Source organism: Pseudorasbora parva, chromosome 12 (assembly GCF_024679245.1).
Source record: "Pseudorasbora parva isolate DD20220531a chromosome 12, ASM2467924v1, whole genome shotgun sequence".
Lineage (NCBI taxonomy): Eukaryota > Metazoa > Chordata > Actinopteri > Cypriniformes > Gobionidae > Pseudorasbora > Pseudorasbora parva.
Window position 1 is genome coordinate 14,232,266 of NC_090183.1, and position 20,468 is coordinate 14,252,733.

Below are 20,468 nucleotides of genomic sequence, written 5' to 3' on the forward strand. Positions count from 1 at the left end.
TCCCATCTGGGTGGATCTACCATGGGCCTAAAAGAAGAAATATTGTCAAAATGTTGAATTCACACATAAATTACCTATTGGAATGGAAAAGCGGGAACTTAGTGAATGTTACAAGGCAAAACAACAAGTTGAAGCAACAGTTGACAAGTGCAGAGAAAGTTGGTTTCTTCTTGTGGTAATGTACAGTGCTTATGCCATTTCACCTTTTCACATTTCTTAATGACATAATGAGACTTCTCAATAGGAGAACAGCTAAAATATACCACTCGTTTTTCTGTGAGTAGGTGTTATGTTCTTTCTCAGTCTTATGTAATTCTGCATTGTGATACAAACAGTCTGTCTCTAGGTTTGAAACATGGAAAACACCACACTAGAGCACACTGTTTTCTGAAATCACCTGTAATAAATCAACACTATTAAATAATATCCTTTGTATGAAAATAAAAATGTAAAGGTGATGGTGACTTTATTTTGTATTCAAATACAAGCACGTTCAAATACAAATAGATACATTTGAAAATTGTAGTAACATTTCGAATTTAAATATCCATCATTTCCATCTGGCATACAGGACGAAAACACAATAGGCTAATACTCACTACGGCTGAAACAAAAATATCAGAGTATAACCTTAAACCCACCATCAGTTCGTCTTTTATCTGATTTTTTTGAATAATGTATTGGTGACTGTTCTTAAGCCAGAGCCTTTTGATTGAATATGCATAATTTATTTCCACAGATTAACCTTGTACATGAGGACAGCGTTTCAAGGAGGAAACAAATGCTTTTACTGCCATCTAGTGAGCGTAATACTAAAACACCAACACCTATCATGTTTCATCAACACCGCTTTGTATGAACTTTGTAACACCGACTCAAGCGGGGTGGCTCCACAACGGGGACATTCAAGGCTACAGATGTTCTGTGGGATCATGCAATTCTGGATGTATTTAGTGAATAACTTGATTGTTTTTAACAGAATTTCACATGGATACACTAATATGATTTTGACAAGTTGTGAGCAAATAGGTTATGATTACACAGTAATAATAATAATAATAATAGTAATAATTTACCCTTTCCTACATTGACACACTTTCTACAAATAGAATTAGAGCCTCTTAAGCTCTTCATCTGTAACCATTTCTGTTAGTAGCAGCACAGCGCACGCAGTAAACATCTGCCGTGTGATGCACTAACTCATATAATCTCATTATAGCATGTCAGTTCCACAGAGCCCAACACGGTGCTCTGCTCACAAACTTTTTCAGAAACAAAATATGAAAAGGAAAACAAACAAACCACCAAAACATCATTTTGACATTATAAATATTCTTAAATACTACGTTTATGTGCAAAACAAAACAAAAAAAGTGTTCTTATGTTCATTTGTTGGTTGGTTGCATAGTTGAGAACCATTCCACTGTGAAGGAACAGATTTAAAGGCACCGATTTTTACATGGACAATATAGTTAGGTTGCCCCAGACAGCCAAAGCTAACGGGAAAAGGAAGTGTGGGTGGAATACTGGAATGCATTTCTAACATGGGTGGATTCTGAAATCTGAAATAATGCACAATACATTGCGGAAATAACTTTATACATTCGCCCTTTCTGAACTGTCCATTATTGTTGTGAACTTATTTTCCTCTCTCCTCTCAGCTGCAGTCACAGTAAAAAACAAAACAAAAAACTCTATAATCACCGAAAATTTCTATTCACATTCTCTTTCCCAACTCCGTCACTAGTCTGTAAGGTAAATAACATTTACAAATTAGCAATACAACATTAAAAACAATCCATCCTAACCAGGCAGCATCATTAGACATGCCGCAATACAAAATTCTAAAATTGTTCAGGAAAGCACAGTGAAAGAACAGTATACATTTTTGTAGTGCATTAACAGTTGTGAGTCAAGTGCTCACAGAAAAGAGGTCTCTAGACATTTCTTCTTAAATGTTTTAAAATATTTCTTTCAGAACACTTCTGTTTGAAATCAGTAAGATAATCAAAACCTTTTACTCGAGAACTGGTTGACAGATGTTAAGGAGGAGAAGCGGTTAGCCGGTTAGCCAGTCTACAGTTGCCTTACTGTTGCTCCTCAGGTGCTGTTTCCCTGCTCTTGTTCAAATATTAGCATGGCAAGCTGGGAACGTGATCCCTGGCCCTCCAGAGAGCTCTGGAGACAGCGGTGGAACACGTCCTCACTTAGACGAGGATCGCAGGTCCGGTTGCGAAACGCCTGCCGCAAAGCAGGCTCGATGGCACGGAACACGTGCAGTCCCGAATACTGCACAAACATGTCATAAAGATCCAGGCTCTCCAGCAGCTCTTCATTCTCCCGCAAATCCTCAGACATCCGTGTGCGCGAGGACATATAGTCAGAGTTGTAGAAACACGCCTCCTCGAAGGTGTAGCGGTCAAAGTGGCCCGCTTCTCTGACCAGGTCGCGCGAGGCAGGGGGAACCTGGTCTGGATAAGCCACGCTGGGGTCAAAGTCTTGGAAATGGATGGGAAAGAAAGCCTGCCAGCCACTGATGGTGTTCATGCGGCAGCGATTCAAGAACTCTGACTTGAGTACTGTGTCAGCTGTGACCAGGAGGAAGAGTGTTTCTACCGGGTGCTTCCTAGAAACAATATCCAGGATCCGCAGGACACCAGGACTTTCTGTCTTTATGCTGATCCAGGACACCTTCACGGTGGGATATCTGCGCTCGACTGCGGTGATCTTGGCCTTGACCTCTGCAAACACATCATTTGTGCTCACTTTTTGGGCCTCAGCTGGTTCATAAGTGAACAGGAAATTAAGAACTGCATTCTCGCCAGTCTCAAACAAATTGGAGGAACAGTGATCTAAGAAGTGCAGTGCTACATGGGACTCATAACTAGTGAGGGGAAGGAGCACGTGAACTCGTGTAGCCTCTGTGACATAAGGCATGGGGATAATCTCTACCTGACTGAGGGGTCGCACAAGGTGTACACGCCGTGCGATGGATTTCTGGTGACCAGACTCAGTCGTGGCCTGGACCTGCAGGTCCAGTGTGTACTCCATCCCTCGTGTCTGGTCCAAGCGCCTGTAACCGTTCACCAGCCGTGGAGTGCTCAACTGTACAAAAGGGTTGTATTTTTTATTGAGCTCTTCAACAGCAACCTTGATGACGTCAGTCACGTCATCCCGATCAGCACCATTGAGCTGACATTTAGGGGCACCATCCACACAGGAGAAAAGGTTATCTTCGGTAAAGTAGTCCCAACGCAGGACCTCAAAGCGGCTTTTGGGTTCAAAGGGAGGTGTGATGCCAATGGGCCATAGAGCACTCTTGTTTCCATCTGCTGCTACTTCGCTGACATTCTTTATCTCAGACTGAGGGTGGAAAGTAAGATGCATGAAAAGTTGAAAAAGAAAACATTACACTTAATACTTTATACTTAATACAATACACTGTATCTTTAGGCGAGCAACAGCTTGTCACTGGGGCAATACACCCATATCATCTTGAAGGGTTTATATTAGCACCTTAAGGCTACCTAATTGGACTGAAAAATACAGCATACACCAGCATGAATTACATGTTTGTCCAGGCAGTTTTATGCTGGTTAGAGCTGGTATAGTGCTGGTCAAGCTAAATGACCGCTTGAGTAGTTGGTCTAACAGCACTCCCATGCTAGGGATCAGAAAACCAACAACCAACATCCCATCCAGAGGCGGACAGTAGTGGAGTATTTTTTTCTTTCTATTCAAGTAAATTTTTAAGTATACTTTATCACTTTACTTTATCACTTATACTTTACTTTATCAGCTTTTTTCTTTGGAAAACTTTTACAGCAACTACATTTCAAAGCATAATATATAATGTCAAACTTTTTACTTCACTACATTGAAGTAAAAATCAAACTTTATAAGTATGAATATAAACAAATAAGATGTCTTTTAGTACTCACTATCAAGCTAGAATACCGGTACTGGTAAAGTTTAAAATATATTTTTGTTTGATTTTGTAACGAGCTAGTTATATTTATAAGGCAAAGAAAACGGGTAGCATCATGTTTTTCAAGTAACATCAGTAATGAAGATGAATTTCGTGTAACATTTATAACATATACTGTGTTTTGCATGTAAGAGTTTCCATGATGAAAGCATTGTTGATTAGCAGTAGCTAAAGCTAACTTAGTTCTAAAAAAAAGTTCCTGGATGCGGTGTACTAGCTTTTACACATGCATTTTGTTATCTAAAGTTAAATTTTGCGAAATTCAACACAACAGTTGTTTGCCTTCGCTGACTGTAAAACCCTGCACTGTGAATTTTGAATGCTCTTTCTCTGCCATAATTTTGCCTAGGTTTCTTGCCTCTTGAACTTCTCAAATCAAACGAGCGCGTGCATGTGGGCAGATCCTGTAGCGAAAGCGGTGGTCGCCATGGTAGCGAGAGAGAGTGACAGTCAGCCAATCATTTCTTTCGTCCCGAACGAAAATAATGAGCGGTGTTTATTGCAGATTAAAAAGTCTAGAGTCACTCGATTTTTATACTCTCCTTTTCAGAGTACTTACATTTTAATTATGTATTGACATATAAAGAAAGTTTAAACAAATTTGGACAAAAGTGTTTTAGATCAGTTCTACCTATCCCACCTTTAATGGCAAACATTGCACTGGTCTGCTGGACTGAAATAAATAAACAATATTTTGTTGATTAAGCTTATGTATTCAGTCATTATTCAATGGTATACTAAAAATCCATGTGAAAAATTACTTCTCATTGTTCTCAGGTCATATATTTATATGCAATTAAAATGCGATTCATTTTGATTAATTAATTACAAAGCCTCTAATTAATTAGATTTTTTTTTTTATCGAGTCCCGGCCCTAATTAAATGATATTCAATATGAAATGTATTGCAGTAAAAAAATACAATATTATGTTTTGGAATGTTGTGAAGTAAACGTTTTCAAAAGAAAACACTGATAAAGTACATATACTGGAAAAACAAAACTACTTGGAAAGTAAAAATACTTCAATACCCTCTGCCTCCCAGCATGCAAAAGATACCTTATGCTGGAGACCAGCAATTCCATATTTTTTAGCAGATAGTACCTTATGCTGGTTTCAGACTTTATAATATTTTTGTTTGACATTTTTGTACATGAAAGACTACGCATTACGTGATGTCATCGAGAAGGTGGAACTACTGACTGACTTCCGGAAACAAGAGCGTAAACAAACGATGGCTACCGACGCGGCGCGTAAGCTTGCAGTACTCACCACTACATGCTTTTGTATAATCATTTTTTCGATTTCATTATTAACCAAATAATGATTATGATTTTTGACATGATTGAGCAGGCCTAGTGAATGGGAGCTTCTGTACTTCTATTGGTCAACATCAGAGATGTGTCAGAATCGTTTATCATTGTCTACCTCATAACCAAAATCGAGCAGATATCATATAGTCTAAATTTAGCACTAGTGTACTAATATGCACCCTTTACGGCTGTGTTTATCAACTCCAGTCGTAATTAAACACCCATCAGCTTTTTAGTTTGTTGAATAGGTAGACATCCAAAACATTTTGGTAGGTGGTTCCTGAGGATTGGAGTTGAGAAACATTACTTTAAGGGCAAAAAGGACGAGAACCACCACTTACAGAGTAGACAGGGGTAGTTAGAAAGATGTACCTTTGGGGGTACTGCCCCATGCTGTGACAAGGTAACGTTAATGTAGCATGGATATGCTTTCAAAAACCGTATGTATTTGGTGACCTTTTTTTAAGCAATATTAAAGCAATATATGCATAAAGTATACAAAATAAAGAGCAAATCAACCCACATGATAGGTAGGTAGGTAGGTAGATAGATAGATAGATAGATAGATAGATAGATAGATAGATAGATAGATAGATAGATAGATAGATAGATAGATAGATAGATAGACAGATAGACAGATAGACAGACAGACAGACAGACAGACAGACAGACAGACAGATAGATAGATAGATAGATAGATAGATAGATAGATAGATAGATAGATATCTAACCTGCAGTTTTTCAATCTCCTCATAGGTCCTCTGCAGTTCTATTTCTGTGAAATGTTTGTGCAGACGATACATAAGTTCTGCACTGGTCACAGGATGGACAGTGAGAGCATTCTGGAATCCATCATTCCCCACTCTGGGAAGGTCCATGTTGTTTTCCATTGTAAAATATTTATAATTCAGTCCCTGAGGTAAAGTAAGATTAAAATTAGATCACAATAGTATCTCTTATTTAAATGTATTGTGTTTTAACATGCCTCAACATTTGGCACAATAACAAGAATGTGGTCATAGTAGCATAGACGCACCTCTAGGTTAATTCTGGTCAGCTCTAGCCAGCAGACCCTTGCAATTTGCAGTAGCTGTTTAATGTCTTGTTGTAACCACGCTAATTAACTGCACAAATCCCAGCAGGTCTGCAGATGGCCTGCCGAGAACAGGAAGTCATTTACTTCCTGGCTCAGCAGCAGAACAAGTGCATCTTTCAATTAAAGTAATCCTGGTGACTGGACACTCACTTGTTTTATGTCGGATCCAAACCAGCCTGTTCAGGTCTGTGTGAATTACTGATGCTTTATGGTCTGGTCACTGTACAACTAGACTGTCCTAAACCCAGTATAATGATATGTTGCCCTTGCATGAGACTGACAGCTCACCTAACGAGCCTGTGATTTTGTTTCTCCGTGGATCACATTATTTCTGCAATTTCCAGTTGCAACAGTAACAATTATTTGTTTCTTTGCTCTTAATGTTCATACAGTTTTACAGTGATACTCATTTAGCTTTTTTTGCAAATGAGCAATTTGCAAAACATGCTGATTGCCTACAGACTTGGTAAATCCAGCTTTATCTTCCCGCAATTTCGACCTGGGACTTCCGGTTTAAGCATGGCGTGAGTAGACGTACACGAGTGTAGCTCCCGACCTCTTTCGTTTTCGTATTTGGTGTGATTTTTGTCCTATTATACGCTCTCTACAATCGATTATCTGGAGCCGTTATTACTTGAAGTCACGGTGGAGCAAAAATGGCAAGTAGAAAGCAACTTTCAAAGACAGCGAAGCCGACGACACGGCGGCAGCCCCTGAGGGCATAACGGCTTTACGAGAAGATCTCGAAAGACTCCGGGTAGCGCTTCTTTCTGACATGACGCAAGTAGTTCACTCTCTTTTAAAAAAAGAACTAGCCTGTGCACTCACCCCTGAACGTGACATTGGAACAAGTGAAATCCTATTACAAAGTGCATGACGAACGACTTCACGAGGTTGAAGATGGACTAAATGACTACACTTGATAGGCCAGTGAATGTCGAAGCTTCAATGGACGTGCTACGGAAAGAGAAAGTGTTTAATTTCGCCCTGCAGCTCAGGCTGGAAACCTGGATATTCATTTATCCTAGCCTAGAAATCTAAACGCACCCTAGCGGCAGCAAATCTAATATGCCGCAAGTGTCATCTAGCAACTCTCAATACACTTCTGAGCTTTAAACGCCAAACTCTGGTCGGGCCAATCACATCGTGTATAGAGTCGGTGGGCGGGGCTTAACATAATGACGGCCGAGTTACGTTTGCGTGCTTCTAGTAAACACAGAAACTGGTGAACGGCGGTCTTTCGAATCAGCTTTGACCGCGACTCTGGAAGACTTGGAGTTAAGCTTTTCTCTGAGAAAAGAACGGCACTGAAGTCATTCTTAAGAAGGGAAGATGTGGTCGGAGTTTTGCCGACCGGATACGGCGAAAGTTTAATCTGTCAACTAGCTCCACTTCACCTTCTTTGCTCTGGTTGGTTGTAGCACTATCCAGTTGCGTGCACGCCGTGCAGAGGGAGTTTGAAAGACAACCGTTTATCCCGCCCCTCGGATTGAGCCCTGTCTATGGTCAGTTTCCAGACCAAACATCTTGATGTGGGTCTGGCTTGTCAGGCTACATTTATCCTGCTTCTAATACACATTTGTGGGAACCAATCACAGACTGGCTTATCCACCTGGCGCGCTATTGGCGGGTTTAACACAATGACGTTGATCATGCCTCTTGTGGTCTGATTGGTTGAAGAACTATCCAATTGTGTACAGAGTCATTTGAACTATGCTGTTGATCACACCTTTTATGCATTAGAAAATACAGAGCAGACTCTTAAAAGATTGAGTTTGGTCTGGTGATAGCCAGAAAAGACTTCCTATGCAATACTGAAACAAATACTAACCCATAACCTTGGTCGCACATCCTGATAGATACCATCACCCATGTTTTTTCTGAACTGAAGTCTGAATTTTATTTGGCAGGTGACTGAGGGTTTGAGTTGACCAAAAAATTTTGGGTACCCTTTAAAAATTAAAAATTAAATTGGTGTCATTAATGACTCACCCTAATGTCGTTCCTCGCCTGTAAGACCTCCGTTCATCTTCAGAACACAGTTTAAGATATTTTATATTTAGTCCGAGAGCTTTTCTGTTCCTTCAATGAAATTGTATGCACACTATACTGTCCATGTCCAGAAAGGTCATAAAAACATTATCAAAGTAGTCCATATGTGACATCAGCTGGTTAATTAGAATCTCCTGAAGCATCGAAAATACCTTTTGGTCCAAAAATAACAAAAACTACGAATTTATTCAGTGTTCTCTTCAATGTCAATGTCAGTGTTCTCTTCAATCTTCAATGTCTTCTCTTGCGGGTTTGTTTTCAATCCTCAAATAAAGATTTGAATGGTTATGAATCAGCGTATTGATTCATGATTCGGTTTGCGTTTCAATTGAAAAACACGTGACATTGGCGATCCGAATCATGAATCAATACGCTGATTCATAACCATTCGAAAAGATGAATTTTCAGCGTCATTATGCCAGTCTTCAGTGAGACATCGTTCATTTTAATATGCTAATTTTGGTGCTCAAGATTATCATCAGTGTTGAAAACAGTTGTGTTGCAAATGATTTTTTTAAAGGATTTTTGTTATAAATAGAAAGTTTAAAAGAACAGCATTTATTTGATATATATGTGCATTTTTATCTATAAATAATACTTTTTAACATATCTTTTCTTGTCCCTTTTAAATCAAATGAATGTACCTTTGCTGGAAAAAAAAAATCTTACTGACCGCAAACTTTTGAACATTAGTGTAAGTCATGCAGAAACTCGAATCCAATCAGATCAAACTATTAAGAGTGCGAAGGTCTTACTTCACCTCTATGCCAAACCACTGAAACGGGCATAATCTACTAAGGAGCAGCCACCACCCATGTCCAATCCCATTTAACACACCAACTCACAAACAATTGCTTATCGCACTTATTATGACATTTTAACCAATATATATGTTGCTCTATACTACCTTCGGTGCTAATTATATGAAATAAATGTTTTGAACATATTAGGCTTGGGCGGTATCCAAATTTTGATACCGTCAAACCTCCTCCCTATTTTACCTCGGTATACGGTATTACCGTGAATAATTAAAACATTATGATGTAAGGCTCAGACAGCGTCAACAAACTGTTGGCTTGGCTTATATATATATTTTTTTATATATATTTTTATTTTATTTTTTACATTTGAGCCTCTGCCCCTGAGAAACTCTGCACGTTTTATGCTTACCGTTATGAGACAATTGACATTTTTTTTTGTGAGTCCCATGTCCACTTGATTTTTGTGGAGTTCATGCTTATTGCTTACATTGCCAGCTGTGTGACAAAAGGCTTCGGCAATATTACAGCATAGTCCGAGGGTGCGCTCGGTTTTTCATCCACGCAGCAGTGAGTGGATGGTGGTTTCTGATATACGCCCTTAGGTTCAAGGTATTTCCATCTCTCGCATTCATCTTTTTGTTGCACAATTTGCAAATTGCCTCGTCTGTATTTACCGTCAAAACCCAAAATACTTCTCTCTCATCCACGCTGTCACAACAATGCATACACATATTTAGGCATTTAATAAATAAATATTATTTAATATGTAAATAGTTTAATTAGTTCAACTTATTAAATATTTAATAATTAATTGTTGATCAGCAATATGTAAGTTGATCTGTTTTTTTTTTGACGGTTTGACGGTATTGAAACTGATACCGTTGCTATTTTTAGATCCCGCGGTATACCATTTTACCGTATTACCGCCCAAGCCTAGAACATATGCAGATCATTTTCACATGACTGTGAGCTTGTTTGAGTATATCAATGTACCTGCCTCAGAATTTGAAAAATACTGTAAACTATTGAATATTTGGCCTCCCTGTTGCATTGAGACTCTCAATATACAGCGCTCCCTCTCAATAAAGCATGGGCCCTTGGGTAATGTGGTTTCCTGTCGAAACTAGAGACCCTGGGTGAAAAATGTAGTCATTTGTGACCAGCATAAACATTGCCAACTAAGGGAAACCAGCTACATGAAAAGTCTACTTTATCAACACAGGCCTGTTTTTAAAATTGCCAGGATGATCTGTACATAGTTCAGCCTCTGAGCCCCCCAATCCCCCCTCCTCCCTTCCTTCAGCTCATTTGGGCACACAGCTCTCTCAGCCATATTTGCCCTGGGAAAGATACTATTTTAGCTTGTGACTAATTGGAATCTCATGATGTGAGAAATGTAACTGCCTGAGTGATTACGGGGAAGAAGCAGATGCTGTCTTCAGATTTAGTGCATTCTGTGTTTGCAAAGAACAAAGCAGAAACTAACTAATGAAATGTACACTTGATGGAAAATGCATATACCATTTTTGTTCTAATGCTTGATTTAAAGGCATAGTTCAACCAAAAAAAATCAATTCTGTCATAATTTACTCACCCTCATGTATTTACCAGGGTTATTATAATTAACTTAAACTAAAATCATAAACGATTTTATACAAAATAAAACATTAAGGGCCCTATCATACACCCAACACAATGTAGCACCAGGCACAATGCAAGAGTTTTTTGCTCGTTTCAGCCCGACGCAGTTATCATTTTCATGTGCTGCGTGGCGCGTTGTCTAAATAGCAAATGCATTTGCTGCCAATTTGTGCACCTTGGACATGCTGGTCTGAAAATGAGGAGTGTTCAGGTGGATTTTTGGAGCGTTGCTATTTTGAGGCATTTGAACCAGATTCTCATCTCCCAGTCCCTTTAAAAGCTGCTCGTGCCATGACAGATTAGCTATTTACAAGTGGAAAAGCTGAACGCTTCTCTAGCGAAGAAACGGACCTGCTCATCCAATGACGTCTGCTCGCTCGTCGTTACTGCAAATATGCTAATTCTGATACATGCAATGACTATCCATCATGACATGTACATATACATGTACACAAAAATTATATTTTACATTTTAATCCTTTGGCACTGCGTTGCCAAGTTTTTTTTTCACGGGTTGTTTTCTATGTCCGCTGGTTGAAGCGATTATTATGTGATATATAGTGCGAGTGCGCATGAGTGCGAATTTTAGCAGGCAACCTTGCCAAAATAACACACATTTTACCCCCCAAACACCATTTTTTTCCTGGAGAACCCCCAGAGAAGCTATTGTTTAGGGTAGTTGGCAGGTTTTGTTTTAAAAACTTGGCAACCCTGGCTCAATGGAGCAGTACCAGACTCATATTCTAACTAGAATCTGAGTATGACGACATCAGGCTAGTTCATGACACAAAAGATGAAGCGGCTGTTTTCCCTCCAGAAAATCACCGTTAGAGCTGAATTAAACAAGAAGTGCACTTTAAAGTCTTATCTATAAACACTCTCTTTCCCTTGCATTATCATCAGCATATACAGCAATTACTCAAAACCACTCGTTACAACTAACAGTAAACAAATATATACAGACCTCATGCCTTTTCGGGGGGTGCTTAATAAACTGGCAAACTTTATATCTGTAAAACAACTCAGATAAACTATTATCAAAAGTGCACACTCTCCCTTTCATTACTGCTGTGACCATGGAGACTAAAAACTTGATCACGAAAAGTGCCACTGATCCATCCTTGAGCTTGAACTTTTTAACAAAACTATGCTAATACGGTCAGCGCAGGGGTGGAACCTTGTAGATTAAGGGGTGGTAATATCATAATAAATCCCCTTCCTACATCAGAAGGGGAGAGAAATCTCGTCTTTTTACATGCTTGTAGAAAAAGGCTTACCAAAATGAAGTTACTGGGTTGTGCTTTTTTACGTTTTCTGGGTTGCGAGATGCACGGGGACCGATAGCACTTAAACATTGGAAAAGTCTGATTTTCAATATATATCCTTTAAAATAGGGCCCAAAAACATGAAACATGAAAAAAATAAAATAAAAGGGAAGATATAAAGTAATTCAAAATATTAATAAAAATCACAATAGAATATCAATCTCAATCTGATACTCCAATAACCTTGGTTGGCTTTCTTTCGTCTGTGGAATGAAAGATTTTCATCTGGACCACATTGTCTTTCCCAATATGGATAAAAAAAACAACTGAAATATTCTTTAAAAATCTGCCTTTGAGATATGAGGGTGAGTAAATGGTGACAGAACTTTCCTTTTAAATGCTTGTACCAATTTCGCATAGATATCATAAAGCAGATTCGAGCCTCAGTTAATCATTACCTCTTACCTCATATTCCTCCACACAATTCATGCCTGCATAATCAATGATACAGCGACCGAGCCACTCATCGGGTCTAAAACTTATGATGTCAGTCCTGCATTGCTCCAAGAAAGGCTGGAGCTTCAAAAGCAGTGCGCGGGAGAGTAGAAATCCTGGTCCACTGTGACAGTACCTCCCCTGGGTTTCACCTCCAATGAACTCTCCTGGGTGGCCCATGTAAAGCTGAAGGTCCATGCTCAGGTGGCTTACTAAAGTCTTCAGCCTTTCGGGCTGGGTATAGGTATCATCCTGGACGAGGTAGAACCAATCATTCTCAGCAATGTGATGTTCTAGAAGATATCGGACAGACTGGTACATGTTTGGGACTGGACGCTCGTCACCATGGGCAACCACAAACATTCCATTAGGGAGTTTACGATTGCGAGTGCCTGTAAAGAAGATGAGTCGGCCATCTATGTGGTGGTTGAGGGTCCGGTTAATGGCCACGGCTAATGTGTTTATGGTGGATTTAGAGGTAAATACTGAAACAAAGAGACGTTCACGGATTCCAAGCTCTGTGCTGGCATACTTCGCTCTAAAAAGAAAAGGATGAAGGATACATTACTAACTAACATGAAGAGTAAAGAAATATGAATCACAGCAGTTACATTATGAACTCATAAGCACAGCTGGGTTTGCCGTGTCAGTTGGTCAAATAAACCAGCCCAATTATTTATAACATACCACACACAGAAGTCCAAAATAGGCAGCAGTTGGGTCATTATTTACTCACCGCCATGTCAATCCAAACTTTTCTGCTGTCTTTTTTTTCACATGAAGCACAAAATAGTTTTCTGAATGATATTATTACAACTCTTTCTATATAGAGTGACAGTTAATGGAAAAAAAGACCATCTCAAATCTGAAACCATGTCTAAGTTATTCAAAGAAAATTCTCTTCTGCTCTTAAACTTTCTTCTTCATTCCACACATTTGAACTAGCAGGTCACATTCAGTAATGACACATGAGAAATACAGACGTTTTGCCAATCAGAGTGGAAATAAGAACTTTGGCGGAGGGAAAGATTAAGTCAATAATAATTTAATTTTATTTGTTTCTTACCAAACTATTGCGTGACTTCTTTGTAAGTTTGAAAAACATGGAAACGTGCTTATTACGCACCACTCTTTTGCAGAAAAGAACTGTATTTTCCACACAAAAAGTGTATTTTCTTGATTTCTTAGACTGCAGATGCCATGTCACTGTGATCATCCAGGGTGTTTCCTTGCCTAATGGTCCGAGAAGCGGTTTGGAAAAAGGATGGATGGATGCAGATGCCATATTATCTGATATATTCGTTAAAATATTTGTTAATTAAAGGAAATGTATGTAAGATTGTGGCCAAAACTGGTACTGCAGCATATCCCCTCTCCCCCTCCCCCCCTGACTCGAGGTTGCCAGATAGGTTGAAGGATCCAGCAGGAACGTTTGTAGCTGCAGCATAGACCGTAAAAAAATATAGACGACGTGACATCATCCGTTTCCGCTTGGAGAGTTGAAGCTTTCCGGCAGGAACCGAGTCTGCGCAGTAGAGATTTCGGGACCGGAGTTGCGCAGTAGAGAGCAGGAAGTACTGCTGCTATTTTAAAAGCCCGCCCACACTCTCACAGATACAGAACAATTAATTATGTTGGTGTGAAATAAACAGTTATGGAAATGTAGAAATTAAAGCTAAAGCTCCAATCTGCTCCCAAAAATCCCGAAAAAGTCTTTTAGTGCCTCAGTGACAACTTCCCTCAGAGAAGACGTCGATCTCAGCTGTCAATCATGACGTCACACCCCCTGTTTTTATAGCATCAAATAACTAACTAAAACTAAACTTATTTTAAAAATGAACACTTGAAATGAAATCATTGTGACGATAACTGCCTTCAATGACATAAACTAACTTTGGGGAAAAAATATTTGAGGAGTAATTTTATTGTTTAGTTTGCCTCGCATCCATTTGAAAACACAGAGGGGCAACTATACTGGGACCGGTCACCGAGGGGGCGATCGAGGTGCGAAAGCTTGAGTTTCTGAGAGGGGGGCTGCAGGCTTGTGCTGCAGCTGTTGTAACTAGAGCAGATCTGGCAAACCCGGATGCCAAAACACTACTGACTTTGTGATTGATAGATAGGTGGAAGGTGGGGCTTCAGGCCAAAACACAACATGTCAACATCAACATGAGTTGAAGGCTGCATCAACAACTTTTAAATGACAATATCCTGACCGGACTACTGTTGTCAGTGATATAAGTATTTGAAACTAACATGATTTCTAGTGACATATCAGGGACATTTTATGATTAATTGAATTACATTTCCTTTAACTGTGTATATTATTAAATATCAACTGGAAAATCTTATTGAATCCCTTAAAATGTTACTCTTAAAGTTCCTAAAATAAGACTATGGTAACTTTATTAGCAACCACTTTAAATACAAAATTAAATAAATATAATTAAATATTCTTAAATAAAATATAACAGTGGATTTACAATATTTGTAATTTTAGCAGAAAATAGTTACCATATTACACAATGTTTTTACTGGTGTTAATAAATACCTCGTTGTTAATGTTAAGTGTGTGTGTGTGTGTCTTTAAGTATAGGCTACGGTTAAGTTGTTGAGGCTGTCATAGTAGTTGAGATTAGTGAACCGCTGATCCTTGACGGACAGCACGCTTTACGTGATCTGATGACATCAGGGCCAAGATCAGGAGCCAATTTGCTCTATAAATACCCAGCGTCCTATTCTAGTTTTCACAAATGTGCTTAAAAGACAGTATCTTTAGTTTAGCAGCAAACTTCTTGCAGAAAAGCTCCACAGCCACAAAGAAAAGAAAAAAAGTGACATGGTCAACAAAAAAAAATCCTTTTGGAAATTACTTAGGCTACTACCTTGCATGCGTGCTCTAAATAGATCGACTGCATTCAGGATGGGCACTGTATATAATCACTGGTGGAGCTACACCTACCTGACAACTTTTTTTGGAGGACCTTCCTGAGCAGGCTTGATATAAGGTACTATTCTGGGCTCAAAATCCTCTTCGACATTTCCGTTGTCACTTGTGCCAGTGGATATCGAACTGGGTTTGCGGGCCCCTTTTGAGCTCCCAGGCTGCCCTATGAGCATCCCGTCGGCGGCTCCCATCCAGGCAGAGTCGCAGGACTCATCCACCCAGGTGACGCTCAGAAGGCTCAGGGTGAATCCCAGAGAGATGCCCACAATAATCGGCCCGGTCGGCCTGATGAGAGAAACTAACATTGAAATTCTCATGCTTTCAGTCGTCGGCAGCAAATAGTGGACTGTCCGCTCCTCAGCACAACGAGGAGATGCTTTTGGCAGAACGAGGCTGGGAATTGCGTCGCTCTCTCTTCACACCTATAAAGAGAGACGAGACTGTCTCTGTTGGCTTCTGACGTGTCATCGCTCCGGACTCCGCCCTTTACTAACCAGACGTCAGTCAATGCAAATTCTGAGCGCTGAATACTGCCATTCGCCAGAGGCATGGACGGAGGAGGCGCCATCTGCGAGACCGCAGCAAACCTAGCATTAACTCCAGCTATAATTTAGGAGTAAAAGCGAATTTGGTCGTTTGCCCTGGTCTGGGATATTGCGAGGAAACTGCTTTTGACCTGGAAAGTTTATGATCTTTCTTTCTCTCACTAGAGGGCGATCATTCTGTTTCAGAATATGATTGTAATCCTACACATGGGCGCATAAACAGAGAAGGGGAACACACCAAAATATAATAAAAAAAGGGACCCATTTTTTATTAGGTGACCTTAACTACTAGCCTATGTACTAACATTACATTTGTAATTACACAGTTGACACTTCCCTTACCCCTAAACTAAACTGACCCACACCACACACCTGTCCCTAACTCTACCCGTATCCCACCTCAATATCAGTAAAGGTGTTTTGAAATACAATTTGAACACAGTAAGTACATTGTACTTATTTTTTGATGTAAGTACATAGTACTTAAGGCCACTTAATATAAGGTGGGGGGTGGGGCTTTCTTAGATCTTATTTTAAACATTTAAAAATATATCTTAAAAGAGAAAACAAGCACCTTGGGGGGGGGGTGGAGCAGCATTGGGCAAATGACAAATACCCTAGGCTAATAATAATAATAATAATAATGTGTGTTAGTCACTTGTTTTTAAAAATGGGCTGAAAATTGTGGGTCCAGATTTTTATTTTTTACATTTAGTTAAAAGTATTGAGTAAATGTTATATAAATGAAACAGTGATGTTCCTGTTCTGCCATAACATGCATTTACCTCATGTGAATCATATAATTTATAAATGTGAGTGTGTGTGTGTGTGTGTGTGTGTGTGTGTGTGTGTGTTTGTGTGTGTGTGTGTGTGTGTGTGTGTGTGTGTGTGTGTGTGTGTGTGTGTGTGTGTGTGTGTGTGTGTGTGTGTGTGCCTGTTTTTGTGAAATATCAGGACACAAATGTGTACAATGACATGGGTATGACATAGGCATTAAAAGGAGAGGGTGAAATATGAGGATATTGGCCACTTTTCAAAAGGCTTATAAATCATACAGAATTCGTTTTTATTTTTTTATTTTTTTTTACCATTACGCCTATGGAATGTCCCCACATTTCACAAAAACAATTGTGTGTGTGTGTGTGTGTGTGTGTGTGTGTGTGTGTGTGGGCGGGGGGTCCAGATTTGGTAAAAGTTTGTAAATGTTCCATTTAAAATTAAACAGGGATTTTGCTGTTCTTTTATTAAACATGCATTAACAATATAATCATATTGTGCATCATACAAGTTATCTTCTTTCCACACACACACACACACACACACACACACACACACACACACACACACACACACACACACACACACACACACACACACCACATCACAATAATACCATGCTACACAATTGATCCCATAAATCAACTATAGGCAAATAGCTATACTCTCAGACTTAAGATGTGCACAGACATGGTGCAATATACAGAAAAACTCAGCTCAGATCTTTCTCTGTCATTCTCGCCTCCCCTCGAGCATCCCATCTGTTCCTTATAGCCTACTACATGCCTGCAGCTAAAACTGAAGAACACAGTGGAACTGTGCTGTCTTTCTGTCCCACGCTTGTTACAGAGAAAACATGTTTCTCTTTGTATGTGGTTGTTAAAACACAGTGAATATTCTGACAATGAGTTGGGTCTGTTACGTTTTCTTTCTGAAGATGAAGCAGAGCATGAAGTGTTCTCCTAAGGGTGATCATTACTTGGGAGTAAAAATTGGTTTTTAATAGCCAGAGTGTCTTTAGTAAGAAAATCTTGACACTTTTGGAAATATTATATTTGATGGGAAATATAAAATGTTGAAATATTTAAAAATTCTGTGTGCATACTAGTGCTCTGGGATACATGGATGATGTAGCTGTTTAGGTGAAGATCAGACATCGTCAGGCAGTGTTCATTTAAAAATGGACAAATGCAAGAGAACTGTCAATACATTTTTCAGAAATCTAAAAATATGTGAAGTTTTATTAACTAATTTTTAGGAGGAGCATGTTCAGATAATTAAACAATGGAGCATGTCAGATAACGTAACCTAATTAAGCCATGCGGAGCATGTCCAGATGATTAAACCTATCAAACACGAGTGGAGCATACTAAACTAATCAATTTATCAATAACAGGAGGAGCGTATATATATACAGCTGTCTTACCTTCCTTCAGTTGCCAGTTTCTTAGCATCTCTCCACCACCCCATCTCCTCACTGTGCTTTAATAAAACTCCTATTAGACTTCTACATAATCCAATCTAATACAGTCTAGTTTTAGACCATCCAATACCAATAGGGGGGGAATACTCTGGGTTCGGACAAAAATCCGAGCTCGGAGCCCTCCCCTGGACAGCACGCCAAATACGCATAACCTTTACTCTATTTAATTTGATGTAAGTGTGAACTTGTGAAGTAGTAGTTTTTTTCTTCCACTAGGAGGCAGAAGTTTAGGAAATTGAGTGCCTTCAAATGACCCCAGAAAATATTACCTGCAGCAGATGTGTACAAAATGAAATTTGAGTTCCATTTGGAAAGATGCATTTATGTTTTGCAACATAGTTTTAAACCACATGAACACAGACACATGCTGAAATTTAGCTAACAAAAATATATAAGAACATTCTGCTAACGTTCCCATTAAAGTGGACTTACAGTCCCTGACAAAAGTCTTGTCGCTTATCTATTTTCTAGAAATACCTGATATTAACCTGACTTTTAATTAATTCATTGGTGTTAGAAATAGCTCACATGAAAAGCTAAAACCCTCCCAAATGATGTTTAATACACTGAAATAAATAATTTTCACAGAAAAAATATTTATCATTTAATCAAGACAGAAAGGTCAAATTTTGTCAAGACAAAAGTTTTGTTGCCTATACAGAAATTGATCAAATTTACTGCAAATACAAAAATATGTCAGCAAATTAAGTTGTGGTGGTGTGAGATCCAAATTTAATATCTTGTATGACTTCCATGAGCTTGAAGGTCTGCATCCATGCGGTTTGACAAGGATTCATACAATTTATTGATGAAGTCATCTGGAATAGCTAAGAAAGCAGTCTTGCATGCCTCCCAGAGTTCATCAATATTCTTTGGTTTCGTCTTCCATGCGTCCTCTTTCATCCTACCCCACATAATGCTCAATGATGTTCATGTCTGGTGACTGGGCTGGCCAATCCTGGAGCATCTTGATCTTCTTCGCCTTGAGGAACTTTGATGTGGAGATGGAAGTATGCGATGGAGCACCGTCCTGCTGCAGAATTTGGCCTCTTTTATGGTTGGGAATAAGAGGTAGCTAAGATTTCTTGGTATTTTAGACTATTGATGTTGCCTTCCACCCTGCAGATCTCTCGCACACCCCCATACTGGATGTAACCCCAGACCATGATTTTTCCGCCACCAAACTTCACTGTTTTCCGGGTGAATCTCGGATCCATTCTGGCTCCAGTAGGTCTCCTGCAATATTTGCGGCGACTGTGGTGTAATTCAACAGAAGATTCATCTGAAAAATCCACCTTCTGCCACTTTTCCTGCGTCCATCCTTTTAGCAGGCTGTGGGCCTTGGCAAATGCCACACGATATTTCAATTGTCTTTTGTTTAGTGCTGGCTTCTGGGCACTGATTCGACCATGGAGGCCATTTCGAGACAGAATCCGACAAACTGTTCTGGTTGACACAGGGACTTCAGGTGAGCAGGTCTCGTGGAGCTCTGCTGCAGTGGAAAATGGGCTGGCCTTGGATTTTCGAGCCAACAAACGGTCCTCTCGAGCAGTTGTCTTGCGGGGTCTGCCTGACCTGGGCTTGTCAAAAACGTCTCCAGTCTCTTCAAATCTTTTTTTTTTATCCTCTGTATTTGACGCTGAGACACATTGAAGGTGTCTGCCACATCAGCAGTGGATCTGGTCTTCAGCCTCTTGATAATCAAAACTTTAGTCTCAGGATGAATCTTAGGCATGTTTGCAGAGGTCTAGTTGCAGTTGATGTGAAGGTCTAGTGTACTGGGGTTCTTTTTATACACACTTGAGACCTAATTGATCCAATATTAGTCACAGGTGAAGCTCATATGACAAGTTGACAACACTTATGTCTTTGCAAAAATTGACTCAATGGGTTTTACCAAGCTGTAAATATTAGAATACTTTTTGAAAGTTTAGTTTTTCACTGAAACATTATCACAAAAGCTGGTGGGATTAAAATGAGCCATTTCTTATAAAAAAAAAATCTTGATTAGAAATATATTTCAGCGGCACTTTAGGTCAATTTGTACACAAGCGACAAGACTTTTGTCAGGGACTGTATTATGCAAAATTCACTTTTATAGGATGT

At 39.4% G+C, this 20,468-nt stretch overlaps 1 protein-coding gene across 1 annotated transcript; it reads right to left on the minus strand.

Annotated features, from left to right (window-relative positions):
- Positions 1–127: 127 nt before the first annotated feature.
- chpfb (chondroitin polymerizing factor b) lies at positions 128–16,025 on the minus strand. The gene is made up of 4 exons (XM_067459278.1): positions 15,573–16,025; positions 12,581–13,148; positions 6,032–6,214; positions 128–3,363 (listed from the first exon to the last, which is right to left on the minus strand). Exons 1-4 carry the CDS (start codon positions 15,872–15,874, stop codon positions 2,101–2,103), a joined length of 2,316 nt encoding a protein of 771 aa, XP_067315379.1. The 5' UTR covers positions 15,875–16,025; the 3' UTR covers positions 128–2,100.
- Between the last annotated feature and the right edge of the window lie 4,443 nt (positions 16,026–20,468).